Genomic DNA, 20,857 nt, shown 5'->3' on the forward strand with positions numbered 1-20,857 from the left:
TTTGAAAAAATCTTTATTATGACTAAAAATCTTGTGGATGTTTTTATGTTGTTATTTATAAACAATAAGGTGAAAAGAAGCATATTTGCATAGAATCTGTTAGGAGTTCAACAGGTGATGAGGCAAAGGTTTATCCACACTGTAGAAAACTGAGAAGAGAATTAATTTGCACAGTTTTAAAGACATTATAATTTCAAGGGTTTTGTGAAAACACAACTCGTTCCCCATCCCGTTTTTCCTTCTCCACCCCCAGGTGGAGGCTTTGTTGGCATCTGAAGACTATGGGAAGGACTTGGCATCAGTTAACAACCTTCTGAAGAAACACCAATTACTGGAAGCTGATATATCTGCTCATGAGGTATTGCTTTCTCTTTTAGTTTTGGAAGATAAATCATAGTAATCGGCAAATTCTACAGATACCACTTCAATACGTGCTGCAGTCGTATACTTGTTGAAACATGTTTTCTTAATAAAAACTGTGACTCTGCACAGCAGTCAGGTTATGATTTTTATACTGACATAACAAACAGAAATGAGATCCAAGCAATTCACACGCTTTTTCATCCACGTTCCCAGGATCGTCTGAAGGACCTGAACAGTCAGGCTGACAGTTTGATGACCAGCAGTGCTTTTGATACATCCCAAGTAAAGGATAAACGTGAGACCATTAATGGGCGCTTTCAGAGGATTAAGAGTATGGCAGCTGCCCGCCGTGCAAAGCTGAACGAGTCCCATCGTTTGCATCAGTTTTTCCGTGATATGGATGATGAGGAGTCCTGGATCAAGTGTGTATTTTGGAAGTTCTAGGCTCTGGCGTGGGGCCACGTGCTCACTGCCAGCTTCCTAGCAACATTCATAGGCTGTAGTATGGTTTTATAACTTGCTGTTTCCACAAGTATGTGTCTCTACAAGAAATCACCTTTGCCCCCCAGTCAAGGAAAACTATATTCAAAATGGCTTCAGCACTAGCTTGGGTGTGGCTTCTTATCTACAGTTTTCTTTGGTCAAACCCCAAGAAGGGAAGCTCTGTACTGGAAAAAGTAATGCTGTTTAGACCTGGACCAGATAGCTGAAATTTGGGGTTACTCTTTTTGGGAAAGTTCCTAACAAAAATTCAAACCTTACTTTTTCAGTCTGAAGTACTTTTTTTTTGTTCTAGCCAGTTGTAGTAATTAATCAAATGCTCCTTCCATATTGGTGTTAGTATCTTGGGAGAAGGGAAGAAGTGAGCCTGACTGAAATCATTTAAATTAGAGCACTTTTTTGGTCATGCTTGTAAAATAAAAAAATAAAATTGGACAACAGCAGGTAAACTTTACAAAAGGTATCTATCTTCTTGGAAAGAAAACAGGAAAGAGAAGCTCTGTCCTTCAGAGAGAAATGATAGGCCCTCTGTCACCTTCTTTCTTTCCCCCCCACATTACTCCTGAATGTGCTGCCAGGAGCTAGCTGCTGTTTGCTGATAACTCACGCAGACAATTTTTTACATCCAAGATTTTTGTGCTATGAGGAACATCTCCTTATTTGCAGTGGTTTTGGTTTGGGTTTTTTTCTTTTGTCAGGTTTGACCAATGGAAGTAATTTTCAAATTTTATCTTTCTCTCTTCTCTCTTGAATTTAGAGAGAAGAAGCTGTTGGTTAGCTCAGAGGACTACGGCAGAGACCTAACCGGTGTGCAGAACCTTAGGAAAAAACACAAGCGCTTAGAAGCAGAATTAGCTGCCCATGAACCTGCTATCCAGGTAGATGCCTCTCTCCTTGACAGATTTTTCTATAAGCAGTGTCTTTCTTGCTTCTGGCAAATGTGAAAGCCAGCAATAGGTTTGCTGGAATCCAAAAAGAATGTGTGAGAGCAAGTGATGTTCCACTAACTGTGTTTCTCTGCTTTGCAGGGTGTTCTAGACACTGGTAAGAAGCTTTCAGATGATAACACAATTGGAAAGGAGGAGATACAGCAGAGACTGGCTCAGTTTGTAGATCACTGGAAAGAGCTAAAACAGTTGGCAGCTGCTCGGTGTGTGAGACATGTTTTTGTAAAATTCTATGAATTAAAACAGCTACATGGACTCGTAATGACCAGATTTACTGAATTTCAGGGGTTTAGGGTTTGGATCATTAGTCAGTAATATGATGTAATAGCACATGTCACTGACGACAGACTCTTGGAGACAATTGAAAAGAGTTTTAGTGATAATGTTCCTCAGTAGAAACATGGGTCTTTTTTTGAGGTATGCTGTGTTTAGCCTTTTCTTGCACCAGTTGGAAGCCATAGACTTGAAATTAACTGGCTTTAATCCACTACCAGGATGTTTTTTTGAATAGAAGCTGTTGGGAGAAAATGATTCATTTTAATCCTTCAATAGCTGCAGGCTTTGTGGCTTAGTGAATCTCTAGAGCTGTAGACGTTGCAGTCTGCTGCTGGAGAAGTGGTGTGTGAATGATTGTGTGTTTAGGGTTCAGTCTCTGTACATTCTTAGGTTTTCTGCTGCTGTAATTTGTTTTTACATCTTATATGTAAAAGCCATAAAGCAACACTCTGACTAATTTTACCTTTCTTTTCCTGTATAGGGGTCAGCGTCTAGAGGAGTCTCTGGAGTACCAGCAGTTTGTAGCAAATGTTGAGGAAGAAGAAGCCTGGATCAATGAGAAGATGACATTGGTAGCCAGCGAGGATTATGGGGACACCCTTGCTGCTATCCAGGTATGGAGAAAGTTGTCACCTCTTTGTTGTTCTTGTTGCATTATTGTTGGTTAGAGCTTAATGAACCTTTTCTTTACTGTCTTTCCAATTTAGAGGTTATTGTTGGTTCCTTTTGAAGGCCTACGTTGTAAAAAAACATGAATTCATTTTATAAAAGCATCCCAAGTATGTTATTTCCTGTAGAAATTACTTGCAATTTGGTGTAGCTTTGCATCTCTTGACCTCTGATGGGCAATCCTGGTTAATTCAAATGGCTGAAGTTATATTGGAAGTCAATATCAGTCTCCTTTTGTCCACGGAAAAACAGCAAGTTGTGCTAACCAGCTAAGATTAATAGTTTTTGTTAGAAGAAGTTTACGCTAGCTGATTTATAACAATAAATTATTTTTGTTTTTTATTTTTAATAAGTAGTGAGAAATTATTTTTAAAAGTGATTGTGTCTTGTATTTGCAGGGCTTGCTGAAAAAGCACGAAGCATTTGAGACTGATTTTACTGTCCACAAAGACAGAGTGAATGATGTTTGTGCTAATGGAGAGGATCTCATTAAAAAGGTGAGCATAAACTGGTAAAGAAAAACCTTCAAAGGCTACTCAGGACATTTTCATGTCAAAGAAGACTTACTCTTCTCTGAGGACTGATTTGTCATCTCTCTGAAAAGAGCTCTTACTCATTTTTTGCGGCAGCAATTAAGCTGCTTTCAAAGCTATTTCTCAGACAAAATCTTTCAGTTGAAGTCCTTGCTCTGTCACCAACTTACTGGATGCCTTGGAAGACCTTAAGGTCATATGGTGTGTATTTTTTTTTTTTTTCCCCTCTTGTCATATAGAACAATCACCATGAGGAGAACATCACTGCCAAGATGAAGGGCCTCAGAGGCAAAGTGTCAGATCTGGAGAAAGCAGCAGCTCAGAGGAAAGCCAAATTGGATGAGAACTCTGCCTTCCTCCAGTTCAACTGGAAAGCAGATGTAGTGGAGTCATGGATAGGTATGTTCTGTACTGGGGCACAGTACCCTGTCACAAAGAAATTTGAAATGCTCTTTCATTTCAAAAGACTTCAAATACCTTCTCGCTTGCTGTTGTAACAAGCAGACCTAAACCCAAAGTAATCAGCAGTGCTATACCCGATTTATGCTTTTGAGGTAACCTGATTTGGAATAGAGGGAATGTTTGAGATAGAGACATTGACATTTTTAATAAATTTGTTTCATTTTTCAGGTGAGAAGGAAAACAGTCTGAAGACAGATGATTATGGACGTGACCTCTCTTCTGTGCAAACTCTACTCACCAAACAGGTTAGTGTCAATGCTGCTTCCACCCCCTAAGTGATGGAGAGAACAAGTGAACGCTTCTGCAATACACAAGGATCTGGTATTTATGTTTGAAATATACACAGGATATCAGAATGGTTAAATAAAAATACAATCTAAAATATTTTGTTCTTTTTTTTTTAATGCTTCAGGAAACTTTTGATGCTGGACTTCAGGCTTTCCAGCAGGAGGGAATTGCAAACATCACTGCTCTGAAAGACCAGCTACTAGCAGCCAAACATATCCAGTCAAAGGCCATTGAGGCTCGGCATGCTTCCCTGATGAAACGCTGGAATCAGCTACTTGCTAATTCTGCTGCCAGGAAAAAGAAACTCTTGGAGGCTCAGGAGCATTTCAGAAAGGTAAGTGGCCAAACCATGGGGCTACAAAAACCTAATTGTTCTCTTTGGAAAAAAACATACAACGCTTGCAACTTCTGCAGCTTTTTCATTTGCAGCTAATGATTATGGAGGTCCTGGAGACTTGTCATAAGAAGTTTTTAGACGTTTGCAAGAAATAAGTAGTGAAGGCAAACGGTCATTGATGCATGTTAATTCCAGATCAACTCATATAGAATATGTGCATTACTGCATAGCTGAACTGGACAACTGGATTGTTTTCTCTTTTCAAGGTTGAGGATCTGTTCCTGACTTTTGCAAAGAAGGCGTCTGCCTTCAACAGTTGGTTTGAGAATGCTGAAGAGGACCTGACAGATCCTGTGCGCTGTAACTCGCTGGAAGAAATCAAAGCACTGCGAGAAGCTCATGATGCTTTCCGTTCTTCACTTAGTTCTGCCCAAGCTGACTTCAACCAGCTGGCAGAGCTTGATCGCCAGATCAAGAGCTTCCGTGTAGCCTCCAACCCATATACTTGGTTTACTATGGAGGCTCTTGAAGAAACGTGGAGGAATCTGCAGAAAATTATCAAGGCAAGTCAGAGACAGAGAGACTCTTTTCATAGTTTACGACCTTTCAAGTCTTCCCTGGAAGTTGTCCTCCAAGATAATCAGTACAAGAGTTTGTCACTATACTACAGATGGAAATATCTCAAAACTTGGGAGCAAAGAAAAAATTCCATTAGCTATAAACTTGTTTTTAAGGTCTTCCATTTGCAGTCTTTCAAAAGACAAAGGACACGTCCCTCGCTTCCTAACTATAAAATATTTAATGTCCATGCTATGCAGAAAAGTAACTGCTGGTTCAATTCCAGTTCTCAAGGCTTCAGTAGGAATGTTCTGTGTTGTCATCTTAGATGATTTTGTCTAGGTATCCAGGACACTCTTTGAGCCCTCGGTCTTGTTTTGAGCTTCAGAACCATGCTGGTATGCAGCTCTTGGTTTTTGTTTTTTATTACAGGATGAGGACAATCACGTTATTTCTCTGTTTGAAATTAATTTTGTTCATTTCTCAGGAACGTGAATTGGAGCTGCAGAAGGAACAGCGAAGGCAGGAAGAAAATGACAAACTGCGCCAGGAATTTGCTCAGCATGCTAATGCTTTCCATCAGTGGATTCAGGAGACCAGGTACAGTTTGTCTTCCCAGGAGCTGCCCTTAAAGAATTCCTCAGCTAATATTTGTATCTGTCCTACAGCTCTTCGGTCTGTCTAAGTTGTAAATGTCTCCTGCTGAAAAACAGCTATTCAGGACTCGTTCATTTCCTGCAGTTGGGATTTGAGGGAGGCCCTGTTAGCCACAGGGAAGAGGAAAGCCCTGAAACACCAGACTTGAAAAATGTTTCTGCTTCTGAATTCATTTTCCTGCAGTAATTCCAGTTATCCAGGACTTCACTCTTCTCCAGTTATTCCTGAACTAGTCCGAAGTACAGCTGGAGGGGATGGGGAGCACATAGCGAGAAGCAGACTGTGTGAAGTGCCAGTGGCGTTTCTGTTAATGCTCCTTCTGTATTAGAAATCTCGCTAGAATTTCAATAGAGAAAGAAGCTGTGAAAAAAGCGTAAGACTACTTTGTAAACACTTGCTGGGGGTGCTGTCTAATAATATCCTTGCCTAGGGAGTAAAGATTTAACAACTGCGTTAGAAATAAAAAATGTCAAGGTCGAGAATTGCAGTGAACTGAAGAGCATGTTTCTAGAAAACAGAGGTAACCGTGCTCAGACAGTGCTGCTAGCCAATTCTGACGCACTCTGGTTGTGGTTCAGAGGAGGTGAGTTCTGTTCTCATGTAATCCTGTGATTCTCTGTCTCTGTGTGTTTACAGCTAGTTCTGTATGTGTCTTCATGAAACAATGAAATATAAATACGATTTTTAACTTTTTGATGTTTGCTTCCCACCCAAATCTTTGTCCCTCTCTTACTGTCTTGTCTCTGTCCTGCTGCCTGATGTTTGGATCTTCACATTCTACAGGACTTATCTGCTAGATGGGTTAGTATTGAATTTTATATCTTTAAAAATTTGGTGATGTGTTCTGCTCTGTGTGTTTCCTTCTGTCATTACATTGCTTGTGAAAGCTGCGCTGAAACCCCTTTTATTTGAAAAGAGCAACCTGTGGCTGAGGTGGACAGACACAGGAAACAAGATTTTGGAGTAGATTAAGTATAAACCAGTAGAAACATAACAATTTCCTAGTCAAAAGCACAAGAAATTATTAACGGGTAGCCACTGGCATACCATGGAAGTCCTAACTTTTGTTCTTGCTTTCTCTGGGGGCTTGCATGAGAAAAGGCTCTTAATCTGACAAGATAGGGGAGAACACAGGATAGTCTGCCTCTGGAAAACAGCTGACATTCCTAGTTTTCCAGCACTTGGAGACTTGCGTAGTGAAATAAACTTTTCCATTATAACTGTTCTCAAAGCTCCGAAGTATTGACCGTTTTTGGTAAGGAGGAGTGAAGACTCCCCAGGAAGAGGCTTGACTGAAATGATGTCTATTAAAACTCTGTAGTACGCAAATATGAACTGCCCGTTTCTTAATCTGCTGCATAACCATGCCCCACAAAGATTATATTCTTGATAGGAGAAAATAAAACCTTCCCACACGAACCCACAAACTTGCTTGGGTTTGCAGGCAGTTTGATGCCTGCAGTTTTAAGTCCACTTCGTGTCCATGGAAATAGTTCCTGGTGAGGATGTATGCTGGTCATTTGTCAAGAAGGGGAAAGGAAATAATAAAATCTTTAAATGCCTTCAGACTGCCAAACCCTCTGAGAGTGTGTCTGTCCATTTAAATGTCTTCAGGATTAAAAATCTGCAGCACAATCGAAGCTTTGTAGTAAGACATAATGTAAAATGCGAACAAATAGTGTATGGGCCTGGTGCAGAGGCCTGTGTAAAGTGCTGGAGAGGAGGCAGGGGCCTTTCTTATAGAGAGAGAAGGCTTTTCATAATAAAAGGGTGGAATCTTCGCAGATAACTGTGCTTCTTATTTGCTCTGTAATGATCACAATGTCTTGTGTTCTGCTGTTTCTGCCAGATAAAAATAATTTGCCCCATTTTTGTTGTACAGTTTAATGGAACCGCGCAGATTTCCCTGGAACGGATGCTGAATTCTCTGCTCCTTTGTAAAGTAGTGTTGTAGATTAGTTCTGGTATCCAAGAATGAGCAAACAGAAAGGAGCCATTTGCTAAAAGACGTAGGGTCAGAGTTCGAGATCACCATGCCAAGCTCTTTTGCTGAACAAATTACCAGAAGGCTGCTGATAAGCCAGGCAGAGTTTGTCCTTAATTCTGCGTTAGTAGATTAAAAACGCAGATTTAGCTCAGAGAGGCATTGGCTGTGCTTAGCCTTCCTTGGCAAGAGGGCAGGCAGAGCTTCAGAGAAGTTTCGAGATACGAGTTGCCATGCGTACACCTTGCTTTTCAGTGTGCCGTAGCTGCTTGTGTGCACCCAGCGCTGCCTCTGGAGGAGGTTTTCTTTGGGGAGGGGAGGAAGAAGAATGCCTTTAAAGAATCTGTAGATGAGTTAACTGCAAGACTTTGATTAATCTCTTAGTGAGACTCAATTTTTTGTGACTTACACGAAAATAATAACAGATTATTTTTGTGTATGTGCACCCAGCATTTGAATAATTTCCTTTCATTAAGTACTTGCTTGTGTTTGCTGCAAGGTGGTGCTGGCTTGGAGTGTGGCTCCACTGCAGTGGCCGTGTTTGGGTGTGTTCTTTCCTCTGTTCTTTCTTTCTTCCTTTTTGGAATTTACTTGGTTTCTTTTCTTTGACTAGCATAGCATATCGTCGTGTCATTCGTGTCTATCAGTATGAAGTTGGGGATGATCTATCTGGAAGGTTTTTTCCTCTTATTTTCTTATCTCACTTTGGTTTTCAAATGCACTCTTAATTCCAAGGCTCGCTTTCCTTCCAACTAACTTTCACGGCTTAGAGATGCTTGGAGGTTTGTTTCCCTGTTGACTCTTTCCACGGTTGGTTCCCAGCTTCCTGCTCAGGGTTCTGGGCGTGCGCTTCAGCTCTTTAGATGTGCACTGAATCTGAGCCTTAACCCTGTGGTGAGAAACACCCAGATGTTTCGTGCGTTTTCAATGCTACAGAGTGATTCAGCACTTGAAATCCCCTTCTCAAGAAGCTCAAAAGCATGTAGGAGGATAGATTTCAGTGGGGATGAAAACCTGGTTTTAGTGACTTAAATACCAGCGACTTAAGTTTTAGGAACTTAAATACCAGAGAGTCAAAGGAGAGGACAGCTCACCTGCACAGCGCCCAGACTTGCTGTCCGTGCACAGGACGTTCATTATGAACTCTCACCACACATGTTGGAAGGACAGAGATTCTTTAAACACTGCTGCTTCAAGGTTGCTTAGGATCTTGGGGGGAAAAGCAGCATCCAGAGACTTTCCGTAGCTAGTCCATATGAAGTAGATCTCGGAGACCATCACCACAGTGGTGATCTTTATATGCTGGTGCGGGGGCTGCAGTGTGCCTAGAAGCTTAGTGTGGAAATCAGACTGAGAGGAGTGGCCATGCCTCAGCTTCTCTGGGTGCAGGATGGGAGAGGTGGGGCGGGAAAGGCAACTGTCCACCAACCACTGCCGTGGAGGAGAGGTCTGTAGTTTTCTGCAGTGTTTGTGCCATATTAAGATTATTTTTCAATCAAACCAGTAGTCTTCAAGGTCTTTTCCCCCCCATTTTATCCCCACATAACACACCTTTGTGGAGCTCCTGTACCTTACTGGCAAATACAGCCCATCTCCAGTGAATCACCTGTAGTTCGTGTGTGCGTGTGTGTGCTGGGCACGGTGGAGCGGGGTGGGACTGCACTAAGTTTCTAATTTCATTAGGTCCAGTAAAGCGGGCGCTTTGGATCTGGCATGAAGTGTGGCTGCTGATCGTGTTGCCTTTCAAATGGGGCTAGAAATTAACTATACAAAGAATTAAAAATCAAACAAGATGTACATGTGTCAGTCTGAAACAGGATAAGTCAGAATAAACAAAACACAAAAAGAGTGTTTAAATATCTACAGGAGAACAATACTGCTGTAAGGATTTTTAATTTCAAGGAAGGACTGTTAATTTCAAGCCCCACCTGCCATTTTTTATGGGATAAGTGCTCTTTCTCACTGTGATTCTGTGTTTAGGTCTTGTATGGTGGAGGAGTCGGGAACACTGGAATCGCAGTTGGAAGCTACTAAAGTAAGCAACGCTCACCTATTGCTAAAGCACCTTTCCCAACCGATGACTTGGGAACACAGGGTGGGAATGGAAATGCGTGTAATTATGTGGTAAAATCTTAATTGATTTTACACATTTTGAGTACTGAAGAGACCTTTGGGATTATCTATTTACGTATCTGATGTCTACTTATATCACAAGCCATTAAACAACACTGATGTAGTTTTCCTTTTTGTTCTTTTTTTCTAACCGAGCGGGGTAGGGCAGAGAGGATACAGTTATTCTCAGCACGTTTCCCTAATAACAGGGGGGTTTGGCTCAAGAACTGGTTTGCAAGCCCTGTTGGTTTCCAACAGCATGCATGAAGAGGAACATTGTTTTGAATACTATTTTACAAATCCCAATACATGTGTATATACAATCCCAGCAGAAAAAGACGACCGTTCGTCCCCTGCCGGTCTGCATTCTAACTTTTTAAGGGTGGGGTTTTTTTTGTGCTCCTCAATTTTTCTCCTCTTCACTCCCTCCTAACAGCGCAAGCACCAGGAGATCCGAGCTATGAGGAGCCAGCTGAAGAAGATTGAGGACCTTGGAGCAGCCATGGAAGAGGCACTTATCTTGGACAACAAATACACCGAACACAGCACCGTGGGGCTGGCACAGCAGTGGGACCAGCTTGACCAGCTGGGGATGAGAATGCAGCACAATCTGGAACAGCAGATTCAAGCTCGGTATTGCCTGCCTCATGTGCAGTGTAAAGTGTATCTAACTTGGGGGGGGGGGATAAAAGGTCGGAGACAGACCTGCCTGTGTCTGAAAACAAACCTTGTGTGATCCGTGCTAACGAGTCTCTCCTGTGCTCTGACTAATGGGTGTAGTGAGCTCGTAAATCCCCACGGCCTCCCGGCTCTCTTCAGAGGGATGAAGTTAGCAGTTTTGGAAATAGTTCCTGTTGGCCATTAGCAATGACGAGATCTTAGAAGAATCGATTTATTCTGTTGAGCTGTGGTGATGTAATGTATTGTTCGCTCATTTGTCCTCACCTTCTGATGCAGACGCTGGCTTGGGGCAGATGGACTCCAGCAGAGTTCTGCAGTTTAGGAACTGTTCACTAGCCTTGCTGCTTCCTTTTCAGAAACACGACTGGAGTCACCGAGGAGGCTCTGAAGGAGTTCAGCATGATGTTCAAGTGAGTCGCAAGGAAAGCATGCCAGAGGAATGCTTGTGAGAGATTTCTGGCACACGGATGGCTCCTGTTCACAAGATTCTCTGACTGATCTGTTTGTAGCGCCTTTATTGTCTGCCCAATTTTGTGCTGAGCTGCTCTGAGCTCTGCCGGATGGCAGGAGCCTCCGGAGACACCCGCTGCTGGCGGGGTGCAGCCACAGCCGCCTGAGCGCCTCTCCTGGGCACACTCGCTTGTGGGCACAGTGGTGCAGGAACTGGGAGTGCCAGTGAATTCCAGCTGGGGATATAGCCATTTCTGGGTGCTTTTTAAGCAAAGTATTTATGCTTACTTTTTATGTATGTTAGCTAGAACTATTTATTGATTCAAGCTCATTTGTCCAGAATAGTGGGCTAGTTATAATCTGTTCTCGTTTTCAGCCCACTTTACAGCTTTCGGTACTCAACAACTGACACTTAAAAATGTGGGCTTTGTTTTTATGTTTTTAGGCACTTCGACAAGGACAAATCTGGACGACTTAATCACCAGGAGTTTAAGTCTTGCTTGCGCTCTCTCGGCTACGACCTGCCTATGGTTGAGGAAGGAGAGCCAGACCCAGAGTTTGAGTCTATTCTTGACACTGTAGACCCCAATAGGTACGTGGGTTGGACCTTTTTATGTTACAAAATGTTGTATCGGTATCCTTAGGGGAGTTGGCTGGAAGGTCTCTCACAGGCTGAGAGCTGTGCTTGCTCCTGTTGTGGAGAGGCTATGGTTGTTTTCACAACAATTCATGTAAAGGTGTCTTTATGAAGGCAAGACTGACATTTGTGAAGAAGAAATTTAGAAAATGATCTGGTGTTGACAGTCTCCTGCGTTAAGACTTTCACTCCTCCCAAAAAAGTTAAAGCCCCTCCCAGGAGGGTATGGAAGCGCTGTGCTCCGGGTATTAATGGACGGCAGTGTTCACACGCTGTGTTTCACCGGCAGGGATGGACACGTCTCGCTGCAGGAGTATATGGCATTTATGATCAGCAGGGAAACAGAGAATGTGAAATCCAGCGAGGAGATCGAGAGCGCCTTCCGTGCCCTCAGCTCAGAGGGGAAGCCCTACGTGACCAAGGAGGAGCTCTACCAAGTGAGTGTACACTGGTGGTGGCCCACCAGGGGGGAACAGACGGAGGCTTTTTGTTTGTAGACTGTTAACAAAGACCAGCACTAGTTGCTTGGAGGTTCATGGCACTGCAGTCGAGTCGGTTCTGAACCTGCAGAGGTATCCTCTGCCGCAAACACAGAAATGATGGTAGCAGCCCTTCCCAGTTGCTTTCTTTCCTCTATAGAGGAAGAGGAAAAGCTTTAACTGCCAAAGAACTACTCGGGTTGAGTAAAACAAGAGCTACTCAAAGGTCTGGGAAGGGGTTGCATTCACTGTCTGTCCTCAGAAACTCAATGCTTTCCTTTAATCGTTTGGGAGACTAGAGGGAGACGTTTCTCCAGACAGCAATTCAAAGGAGGAACTTAAGCCTAAGCTTAGACAGTGTGAACATCTCCTCCCTCTCGCGGCCCTGCCAAGACAGCAAGTTTTTCCTGTCTGAATCCCACCAGCTGGCAGAGAAATAAAGAGGTTGCACTGCTTCCTCGTATGTTACCTGTTCTGTCTTCTCTTTGGTGGGAAGACTCAGGTCAGACTTCCCAACCCTTAACCAAATAGTGTGAACAGCCAGAGCATTTCCATGCCGGGCGTAGTTCTGCTGCTCTGGCTTCTGCTCCGAGCCGTGTGCCCCCAGGAATGGGAAGGCTGCTCGTAAACGCCCCATCCGCGGCCTCAAAATGCCCGTCTCCACCTCCGCGCTGTCTTTGTCTTTCAGAACCTGACCCGGGAACAAGCCGATTACTGCATTTCTCACATGAAGCCCTACATGGACGGCAAGGGCAGAGAACTTCCTTCTGCCTACGACTACATAGAATTTACACGTTCACTCTTTGTGAATTGATCTAAAACACTAGTACCAGAAGATGCAAAGAACATGCTCACGTTTGCTGACTATAGCTCTGCATGTGTCTCTCTCTCTCTCTTTGTGCTCTACAATAATCAATGTTACTTTATGATGTAACCTTAAACTGCTTAGCTTAAAACTCTTAGGGAAAACAAACATATTGCAGTGTGCTTCAATAAAAGTTACTGGTCGAACCACATCATCTTGTGTTTAATGGCTATATGCAAATGTAGCTGTTAATGTGGATGAAACTCCAGCTGTCGTGGTTACGTGTGTTTCACAGGCAGCACTGTGGAAGAGGTGTGTGGGTGACTTCTCCTGGAGTCAGAGCAGTAACAAGCTTCATGCAGCTGGTTGCGTTGCTGCCTCAGTCCGTGATCTCGCTTGCCAGCTGCTCCAGACGATTCATTTCCCTGGGTCCCTGCTCAGTGAAGTCAGAACTCAGCTGCCAGACTTTAACTGTACCGGTAGCATCCCCTGCTGCCAAGAGCCGAGTTTGCTTGATGTTAAACTCTAAACAGTACACGGGGCACTCGCCCGCGGCCTGCTTTATGGAAACGGCGGGCTTCTGCGAGCTCTTCCCAAAGTCAAACAGGTGCACATCTCCTATAAAACAGAAACATTTGTTGCAGCTTTATGGCAACGGACTTTGCATTTAACAGCAGATGAGTATCCGCTTAGTCTGGAACTTGAGTTTTTCTTTTTAGCCCGTTTCCCCTTCCCTCTGATGGTGTCTAGGCCGTGACAGATAGCTGACGTCACTGCAAGACAGCGCAGATTTATTCTGCTGTCAGAGACCTGAAACCAGGTTGCCGAGTTCTGTGAAATCTCCGTTCCTTAACTCAAAACTGTTTGGGCAGTTTTCTAGGGAAAAACTTCTTCGTTTAAACCATTAGCTCTAGAAATAAATGTCAAAAACAAGGACGCTTGAAGTAAGTTTTAGCCACGGTAATCTTGCCGTGCTATAGCCCTGTGAACGGCTGTAGCAACAGAAGTAAAGGTATCATCAAAAGTGAAAAATAACTGTGACTGAAGTTGTCTTGCTAGTTAGAAATGACTCCGTTATTGCACAGTACAAACAACGGTCCTTGCTCTCTGCTTGTGGGAAATGCTCATCAGTACAACTGACTTGTACTAATTGATACTCGGCACAATCTTAATCTTGTGTCTGAGAATAGGCACCTGCAGTTACTTGCCTTCCCCAGACGCAGCCGCAAAGACCAGTGGTCGAACTGGAGACCAGCGTACGCAGAAGAGGTACTTCTCTGATAATTGAAGAGAAACGAGGGGTTGTGTCTGCAACATGGAGTGCAAGTGAACTTGTCCATCAGTCCCACAGCTCAGAAAGAGGTTCCTGGGGGAGGGAGGAAGCAAGAAACAACTCTTTTGGCTTTATTGCTAAAGATAGAGAACAAAAATCAGTCAAGGAGCATAATCTTGGACAATATTACTGCTTTGCCAGGGTCTGAATGTGTTTCCTAAAGCGGCGATTTCCAAGCTGTACCCTGGGATGCGGTCTGTAGAGACACAGCTTTGTTACTGCCCTCAATTAAGTTTAATGAGGGCTCGCGTTGTCCACTGATGGGGGGTTGTGGGCCAGAGATGCCTGAGAACTGCTGATCCAGAGACGGGCATTGTTAGAGTTGTGTTTGTCTCATGCAAATTAAATGCAAACCCGGGCTGTCAGCATGTTTCATAGAAACACGGCTTGGGGCCTCTTCCGTGGATGGTGGGTAAATGCAGGCAGAGATGTGAGCTTCTAATTTAAATTCTGGCAGCTACTAGTTAGACTTCTGGTGGGCAGATCACTTAAGCACTGATAAATAAATGACTTTTTCAGCTCCTCCCCTTGTCTTTAAATTGCTCTTTAATATTAACGTCTGGGATGATCTAAGGAAGGTGCTGATGTTCTGTGCTGGCCCGAGTACAAACGCTATTTTGTGTCACTCGTGTTGTGCCCACGCGCAGCATATCGGAGTGGGCAGCTTCACCAGAGCCAGTGAACATTGTTTTTCCTACAACGGGAAGTTACTTGATCAAGTTCCCAAGGCCAGGTGACCCTTTTTTGGAACTTGTACACACACGCCCCCCCAGGGGCTATTTGAAAAATGGACGTGTAGAGCCAGGCAGTAATTTGTGTCCAGCATGCAGCAGCGGTGTTAATTCACAGCACTTGCCTGTGGAAGGGCGAGCAGCTCACGGAGTACACCGGCCCTCCGTGCGGGGAGAAGGCGAGCTCCGCTGGTGCCCTGAGGGGAACAGAACTGCCTGCCCGATGGAGAGCCAACGTCTCTGCTGCGGTGGAGCACTTCAGGGAATAGCCGCCTTCCACACCGACAACGAACACGCGGGGATCGAAGTGTGAAAAAGAGAGTGAGGTCACACCAACGGCTGCCTCTCCCCAGGCGAACTGGGAGAAAAAGAGACACAGCTGTTGTGAGAGCTGGGGGCTCCAGTGAAACGCACGTGCGGTTAGAGCAGCATGACCCAGCCTGCCAGGGACTCAGCGAGCTGTTCACTGCACAACTGGCACCAGCTACGATGTCTGTAGCACTGCGCAGCCTTTAACCTCTGCAGCATCCTCCTACAAGGGGATTCCTGTGAATTAGTGTTGTTATAAGTAAGTTCTCTTCTCCATCCCAACAGCTTCTCTTCAGAGCACAGCAAAACCTCGCCTGTTGCCAGTCTCCCAAGGAGTGATTCCAGTATGGGAAAGGAGATGGGGATCAAGGGTTAGTGCGTATGTTCAAAAGGGGCTTTTCCTGGCCCTTCTCATGTGGAAGGCGAGTTCTGCCACGTGGGCTCCAGAGTTGAGAGTGTTTTTCTCAACTCAGCCCTCTTTGAACTGCTGAACTCACCTTCTTCAGCTGAGTGCTGCGAGGGATCTGCTGAGCCACCATGGCGAATCCTTCGGCCAAGGCCAGCCGACCATCTCGCTCCTCCCTCCACACCAGGATTTTTCCATCCGTCGACACGCTCAACAGCCGGGCGTGGTTTCTGTGCTTGGTGTCAGGTAACCAGTTAACCTGTTCCAAATACCACGAGCTCATGACGAGGGGGACTGTCACGACTGCCAAGCCCGCACCCGGCAGCCTGCGGTCCCCTGACCCGCCAAGGCAACACGGGAGCAGAGCCAGGCAGCAGCCGGTGATCTTGGTACCAAACCAGCTTCTGCTGGGAGCTGGCACGCAGACGTAGATGCTAGGAGAGAAATGCGTTTAGGTCTTCAGGGCTGAATTCTGTATTGCAGCTTCTGTGGTTCACCTGCCATCGCTTTTGAGACGTGGCATTTATAGCACTTTCACCCAGCTATGAACAGCAGCGTTTTCCTGACTTTCAGATGAGAAAATACCCAGATTGCCCAGAGTCACAGTACCCCAGAAGGACAAAAACCACTAGGGAGCCAGACTGCATGACAAATTGTGACCCTGCGTGTTTTAACGTTTGTTAAACCACGACAACCACTGCAAGTATTGTTGGCTGCATCTGCATCAATAAACAGTTACAGCACGGGAACAGGCCTACTCTTCATTTATCCTGTGCAGAGAGAAGTTATTTTTTACTTGCAAGTGTCCAGTTCAGCAAATGCCTGTTCAGTAGCTAGATTCGGGGAAAAACAGCCAACCAAAAGAGAACATAACCGCTGAAATGTAGCGGCCTGTCTGAGAGCTTCAGGTAAAGCACCAGTAAGGTGAACAGGAACTGAAAGTATGAAATCGAGCAATGGCACCTCTCGGCTCCCCCAGCTGTGGCTCTTGTAGATGTTCTCTGTTACCTGATAGACTGGATCAGTGTGAGTGTCATCTGTCATCCCCGTCCTCCAGATCACGGGGTCTTCTGTTCTGCTGGTATCCCACACCACCAGCTCCCCACCGAACAGGCCACCTGAAAGGACAAAGAAACCAATAAAACATCTAAGGGCTAAGAGCACACAAACACAAGTAATGCAAGAGGCAGTTCGCGCTGTTATTACAACAGAACCGGGGATAACTTTTCTTATTGCCAGGGAGTATGACCAGAGTTCTGGGAGTAGCAGTCCTCAGCAGAAAGGGTGACAAAGGAAGCTCTGGTGGAAACAGGCCCACCAGCTTCAGGGGACCGGCAGCTATATACAGGGTACCGTCAGCTCTGGTGTAAGAGAATATAGCTCTACCAAAATAAGTACACTCTTCCCACTTACACCCAGGGCTGAATTTCCTTCTATCATCTTTCTTTGAGGAGATGATACAAAGGCAGATGTGACTGAAAGAGCAAGTCCCAGTTCCCAGTCCAGAAGCAACACTGCACTTATCGATGTTGGCGAGCGTTAGTTCCTCAGTTTGAGGAGCTGCAACACCATTACTTCTGCAAGAAATCTTAGGCTGAGCTGAGAGAGAGAAAAAAAATGATCCAAGCTGAAGGAAATAAGGGTACATTTCAGATAGGACCTAAGGTAAGAGCAACCTACCAGCTATCAGTGAAGGCTGGGAGGGGTGGAAAGCCAGGCACATGACAGAACTGGGAACATCCACCACGAGGTCAGGGCGCTGCGGATTCAACCCTCTTCTGTCCAGATTCCAGGTACAGACATAGGATTTTTCTGTGCTCCAGTCCCCACCGTCCAACCTGAAGAAGACAAAGCCACGTCTTGCCTTGTCTGTTCCTCGGAGAATCCATCTAGCAGAGCTCTGGTGTGCCTGACTCGTCATTTAAACATGCTGCTTTGTGGCTTGAAGGAAAACTGAGGTGAAGGGATCGTGAGGCGATGAAACTTCTCTGCAGGCTAGTATACATACAGTATGCGTCTGTACTTATAGAACAAAGTGCCTGCAAGTAAATCTCAGATACGATTCGCTATTCCAAGATCCACTAACCATTCAAATAACGAGAACAATCTAAAGGGCACATACAGAAAGTTGCTGTGAGCATTTGGGAATGAAAATCCAAGGAGACCAAATTGCTGCTGATTTGCAAACTGGCTGAGTTGCAAGCCACGTTTCCTCTAAACATGCACTCAAAGATCCCGGGTCTGAGAATACACAGCGAGGAAATACCTTACCTGGAGGACTGATAGGGGCTGAAAAGACTTACTGAGTCTCGCTTGGCCTGAGATCAGCAGCACGATTTGAAGCCCAGGTGCCTCCACAGGAACAGAGAACGTTCTTCACAACCACCAAATGGTGTTGATGACCCTGCCACGCACCCCAGCTATTTCAATCCCATCCTATGCCCATCACACTTGTTTGCCACTGCCACCTCATGAATTAATAAATCACGCCACGCACCCCAGCTCTAGAGATTTCAATCCCATCCTATGCCCATCACACTTGTTTGCCACAAGTGGCTCATGAATTATTACTCTGGGATGCTAAAAGACACCCGCCACTCTACTTTCTTTATTATTTCTGTTTCATTCATCGCACGCTTACCGAAGTGTTCTGTCACTAGCACCACACTGACCAATGTGATGTCCTGTCTTGCTACAAGATGACACGGAGGGCAAAGATCTACAGAACAGTCAGTGGCCAGGACAGGAAGCAATTATTTTGAGCCTGACTTCTACTGCCTTTATTTGATGCTCTTAATTGTTTTATTGGAAGAGATATGATCAAATAAAAGGAGCAATTTTTCATCCAATGGGTGGTTGATCTGTGAAACTCCTTATTAAAGGATGTTATAGATGTTAAAAGTTTACACAGATTCACAGAGGCCGTGTAAGTTCATGGAAGGGAATTCTACCGAGGGTAACCACAGACATAGAAACCACATTCTAATCTGAAAACAGCTGTAGACTGGGAGAGCAGAAGGGGCAAGTAACTTACAGGTTTGCCCTGTTTTACTCTTCCCTACGCATTCACTCATGGATCCCCTTTTTGCTGGGGCTTTTAATCTAAGGAAACGGTAGTAGAAGGAAAAAGGAGTAAGGGCAGCAGTAGGGCACAGAAGGAGAGGCTGCCACAGACATTCACTGGATTAGATGAGAGTTTTGTCCAACTCTCAATTCAGAAATTCTTAAATGTTTGTTAGCACATGTCCGTGGCATCAGGCGCATGTGTGAATGGGTGCCAGGTTCATCCGGGGTGCTAAGAGACCACATTAAAACAACACGATCTTCAATGAAGATAAGCACGTACTTCCAAACCTCACCCACGTATATTTGCAAGTGCATCTGCTCTTTGCATTTTCTTTCCAAACAGAATCTACCTAGAAACAAATCAGCAAGGGTACATGTATCCATTTTCGGGGCAGGGGGGAAGGTTGAAGAAATAAAAGCCATAATTTAAGACTGCCCTGAGATTTTGTTTCTTTGAATATGAATTATTTACCTTGCGCAAGGTGTATATATATGTCCAGTTTATTACTGCAGAGGAAGCGAACATATCTAAAACTCGGGTCAGCCTGAGACGTCACACCAACCTCAGTTGCGCTCTCAATCCATTCAGATACTCACCGGCCATACGAACATGCAACAACGGATCCGGTTGCATTCCATGAGACGCTGGTAACCTGTAGGTTTTGATCCTGAGCCTCTGGGTATGACAACGTATGCAAACACAACACCTGGAAGAGATCAAATTCAAGCACTGAAGCAATAATCTCCCAACACAGATAAGATCTGTGCATGCCCCTGCATACGATCGTGTGGTTACAGCGTAGGCTTCCCCTCTATCCAAGTAGTGCACAGATACCCGTGAAAAAGTTGTTGAATTCCTATAGGGGGGGGAAAAAAAAACAAAGCACATGACCCTACCAAACCAACTGTTGCTTCATAGTTAGTTCTCACGGACTGCACACTTCCAGGGGCCGCACGACAACTCTGAAAGGCTGTGCCGTAAGGATTTACCACAGCCCCCCAGGTACGAGTCTAGCACTCGCTAAGCTTCACAAGCAATGGTCTGAAAACGACTGTACCAACATGTAGTGACTGACACAAGTTGCTTCCACTCTTGAGCACTGTACACTAAACACATATAATCTAAATGGCAAGAGCTGCCGAATCACTGAGTGCGACTGTTCCTAGATAACCGCTAGTCTGGCCTGCTCTAAAGGGGCTACTGGAAGCTGAAGATAAGCCTACACCAACTGCAGGCTTCCTTCTCACAAAGCTGCTGCAACACAGTCACTGGCAGGAAGAACAGTTTTACCAAGCAAGGCCAGGCTGTAAGCAAGCTGGAGAAAACAACAACTAGTAATTTCTAATTATTAGAATCTGGAAAGAACAATCTCAGCAGTAAGAAATAGAAGTGACGAGTTAGAGCCACTGCAACCCGCTCTGCTTGGGCGATGACAAGGATCTGAATTGTGTCAACTTACTGTTTCGTTCTGATCTGTCCAGTTCACTTCAAAGCCATCAAAGGCACGGCTTTTCCAGTTTTTATTTAGCTCTTTGATAACAGCATCCTCCACTCTCTGAAGGAATGATAGAAGGCTAGTGTAATCTACTTGGACTTCTTGCTGGAAGTCTTGGACAGCATCTTTACTTTGATCTGTCTGCACGCCGGCATCTCGGCTAGTATGAGATTGTACTGCAGTTTCTGCTGTTGAAATTTTCCCAGTCTGGCAGCTTTTCTAGTAAAAGAAGACAGACACTCTATAATCCAAACAGAAAAAAGAGAGTGCTGCACAAAACATTCGAAGCACCTTCCCCTTTTTGGCATGTCATAGAGACATTCAAGCACCTTTGCACACCTCTGGTTCATGGTTAAAAGCAGGGTGCCTCCATAACTGTCCAGGTGCCGGTGATGTATCTGTGACCTTCACGTGATCTGATACGAGACAGAGATGCCTGAATGCCGGTCAGATTCAGGCCACGTGCTCTACAGCACGGAATGGGGAGGATGAGAGAAAGGAAGAAGGCAGTGAGCCTCCAGAGGAAATAGCAAACACCGAACGTGATGACAAGCACGGTGTTATCAGCTCTCAAACTACTAGCTTTGCGGCAGCTGCACGTGTGTTTCTTCGCCAATTTGTAGAAAGGGCCTAAATTCGTAAAATGCTGCAAAGGGGCAGAGCCAGCAGGCAGACGCCGGCACCTCGGGCCCACCCGCCGCCGGCTCTGCCCCGAGGACCGGGCACCGGCAGGGATGCAAACTCCCCGCGGGGACGGTCTCCCTCCCAGGCCGCGCT

General features: G+C 44.9%; 2 protein-coding genes across 7 annotated transcripts in view; one reads left to right on the forward strand and one right to left on the reverse strand.

Moving 5' to 3' along the window:
* The window catches only part of SPTAN1 (spectrin alpha, non-erythrocytic 1), a 51,203-nt gene extending 38,254 nt beyond the window's left edge, over positions 1 to 12,949 (forward strand). For 3 of the 6 annotated variants that reach the window (XM_019474077.1, XM_009286897.2, XM_009286898.2), the window contains 18 exons: positions 254 to 358; positions 577 to 785; positions 1,622 to 1,742; positions 1,893 to 2,014; positions 2,569 to 2,701; positions 3,155 to 3,253; positions 3,529 to 3,688; positions 3,920 to 3,996; positions 4,164 to 4,373; positions 4,643 to 4,939; positions 5,422 to 5,534; positions 6,375 to 6,392; positions 9,556 to 9,610; positions 10,124 to 10,320; positions 10,725 to 10,778; positions 11,264 to 11,410; positions 11,745 to 11,892; positions 12,623 to 12,949. In XM_019474077.1, coding sequence (XP_019329622.1) covers positions 254 to 358; positions 577 to 785; positions 1,622 to 1,742; positions 1,893 to 2,014; positions 2,569 to 2,701; positions 3,155 to 3,253; positions 3,529 to 3,688; positions 3,920 to 3,996; positions 4,164 to 4,373; positions 4,643 to 4,939; positions 5,422 to 5,534; positions 6,375 to 6,392; positions 9,556 to 9,610; positions 10,124 to 10,320; positions 10,725 to 10,778; positions 11,264 to 11,410; positions 11,745 to 11,892; positions 12,623 to 12,748 — 2,391 coding nt within the window. In that variant the 3' untranslated portion in view covers positions 12,749 to 12,949. Of the gene's footprint in view, positions 1 to 253; positions 359 to 576; positions 786 to 1,621; positions 1,743 to 1,892; positions 2,015 to 2,568; positions 2,702 to 3,154; positions 3,254 to 3,528; positions 3,689 to 3,919; positions 3,997 to 4,163; positions 4,374 to 4,642; positions 4,940 to 5,421; positions 5,535 to 6,374; positions 6,393 to 8,188; positions 8,252 to 9,555; positions 9,611 to 10,123; positions 10,321 to 10,724; positions 10,779 to 11,263; positions 11,411 to 11,744; positions 11,893 to 12,622 lie in introns of all 6 variants that reach the window. The other 3 variants (XM_019474074.1, XM_019474075.1, XM_019474076.1) reach the window with 2 other exon arrangements.
* WDR34 (WD repeat domain 34) overlaps positions 12,946 to 20,857 on the reverse strand; it is a 23,743-nt gene continuing 15,831 nt past the window's right edge. The window contains exons 2-9 of the mRNA XM_009287001.1: positions 20,045 to 20,299; positions 19,182 to 19,291; positions 17,199 to 17,356; positions 16,527 to 16,636; positions 15,610 to 15,777; positions 14,929 to 15,161; positions 13,948 to 14,105; positions 12,946 to 13,357 (exon numbers count right to left, since the gene is read on the reverse strand). Coding sequence (XP_009285276.1) covers positions 13,119 to 13,357; positions 13,948 to 14,105; positions 14,929 to 15,161; positions 15,610 to 15,777; positions 16,527 to 16,636; positions 17,199 to 17,356; positions 19,182 to 19,291; positions 20,045 to 20,299 — 1,431 coding nt within the window. The 3' untranslated portion in view covers positions 12,946 to 13,118. The remainder of the gene's footprint in view (positions 13,358 to 13,947; positions 14,106 to 14,928; positions 15,162 to 15,609; positions 15,778 to 16,526; positions 16,637 to 17,198; positions 17,357 to 19,181; positions 19,292 to 20,044; positions 20,300 to 20,857) is intronic.

The sequence above is a fragment of the Aptenodytes forsteri genome, unplaced genomic scaffold (assembly GCF_000699145.1).
Source record: "Aptenodytes forsteri isolate BGI_AS27 unplaced genomic scaffold, ASM69914v1 Scaffold136, whole genome shotgun sequence".
Taxonomy (NCBI): Eukaryota; Metazoa; Chordata; class Aves; order Sphenisciformes; family Spheniscidae; genus Aptenodytes; species Aptenodytes forsteri.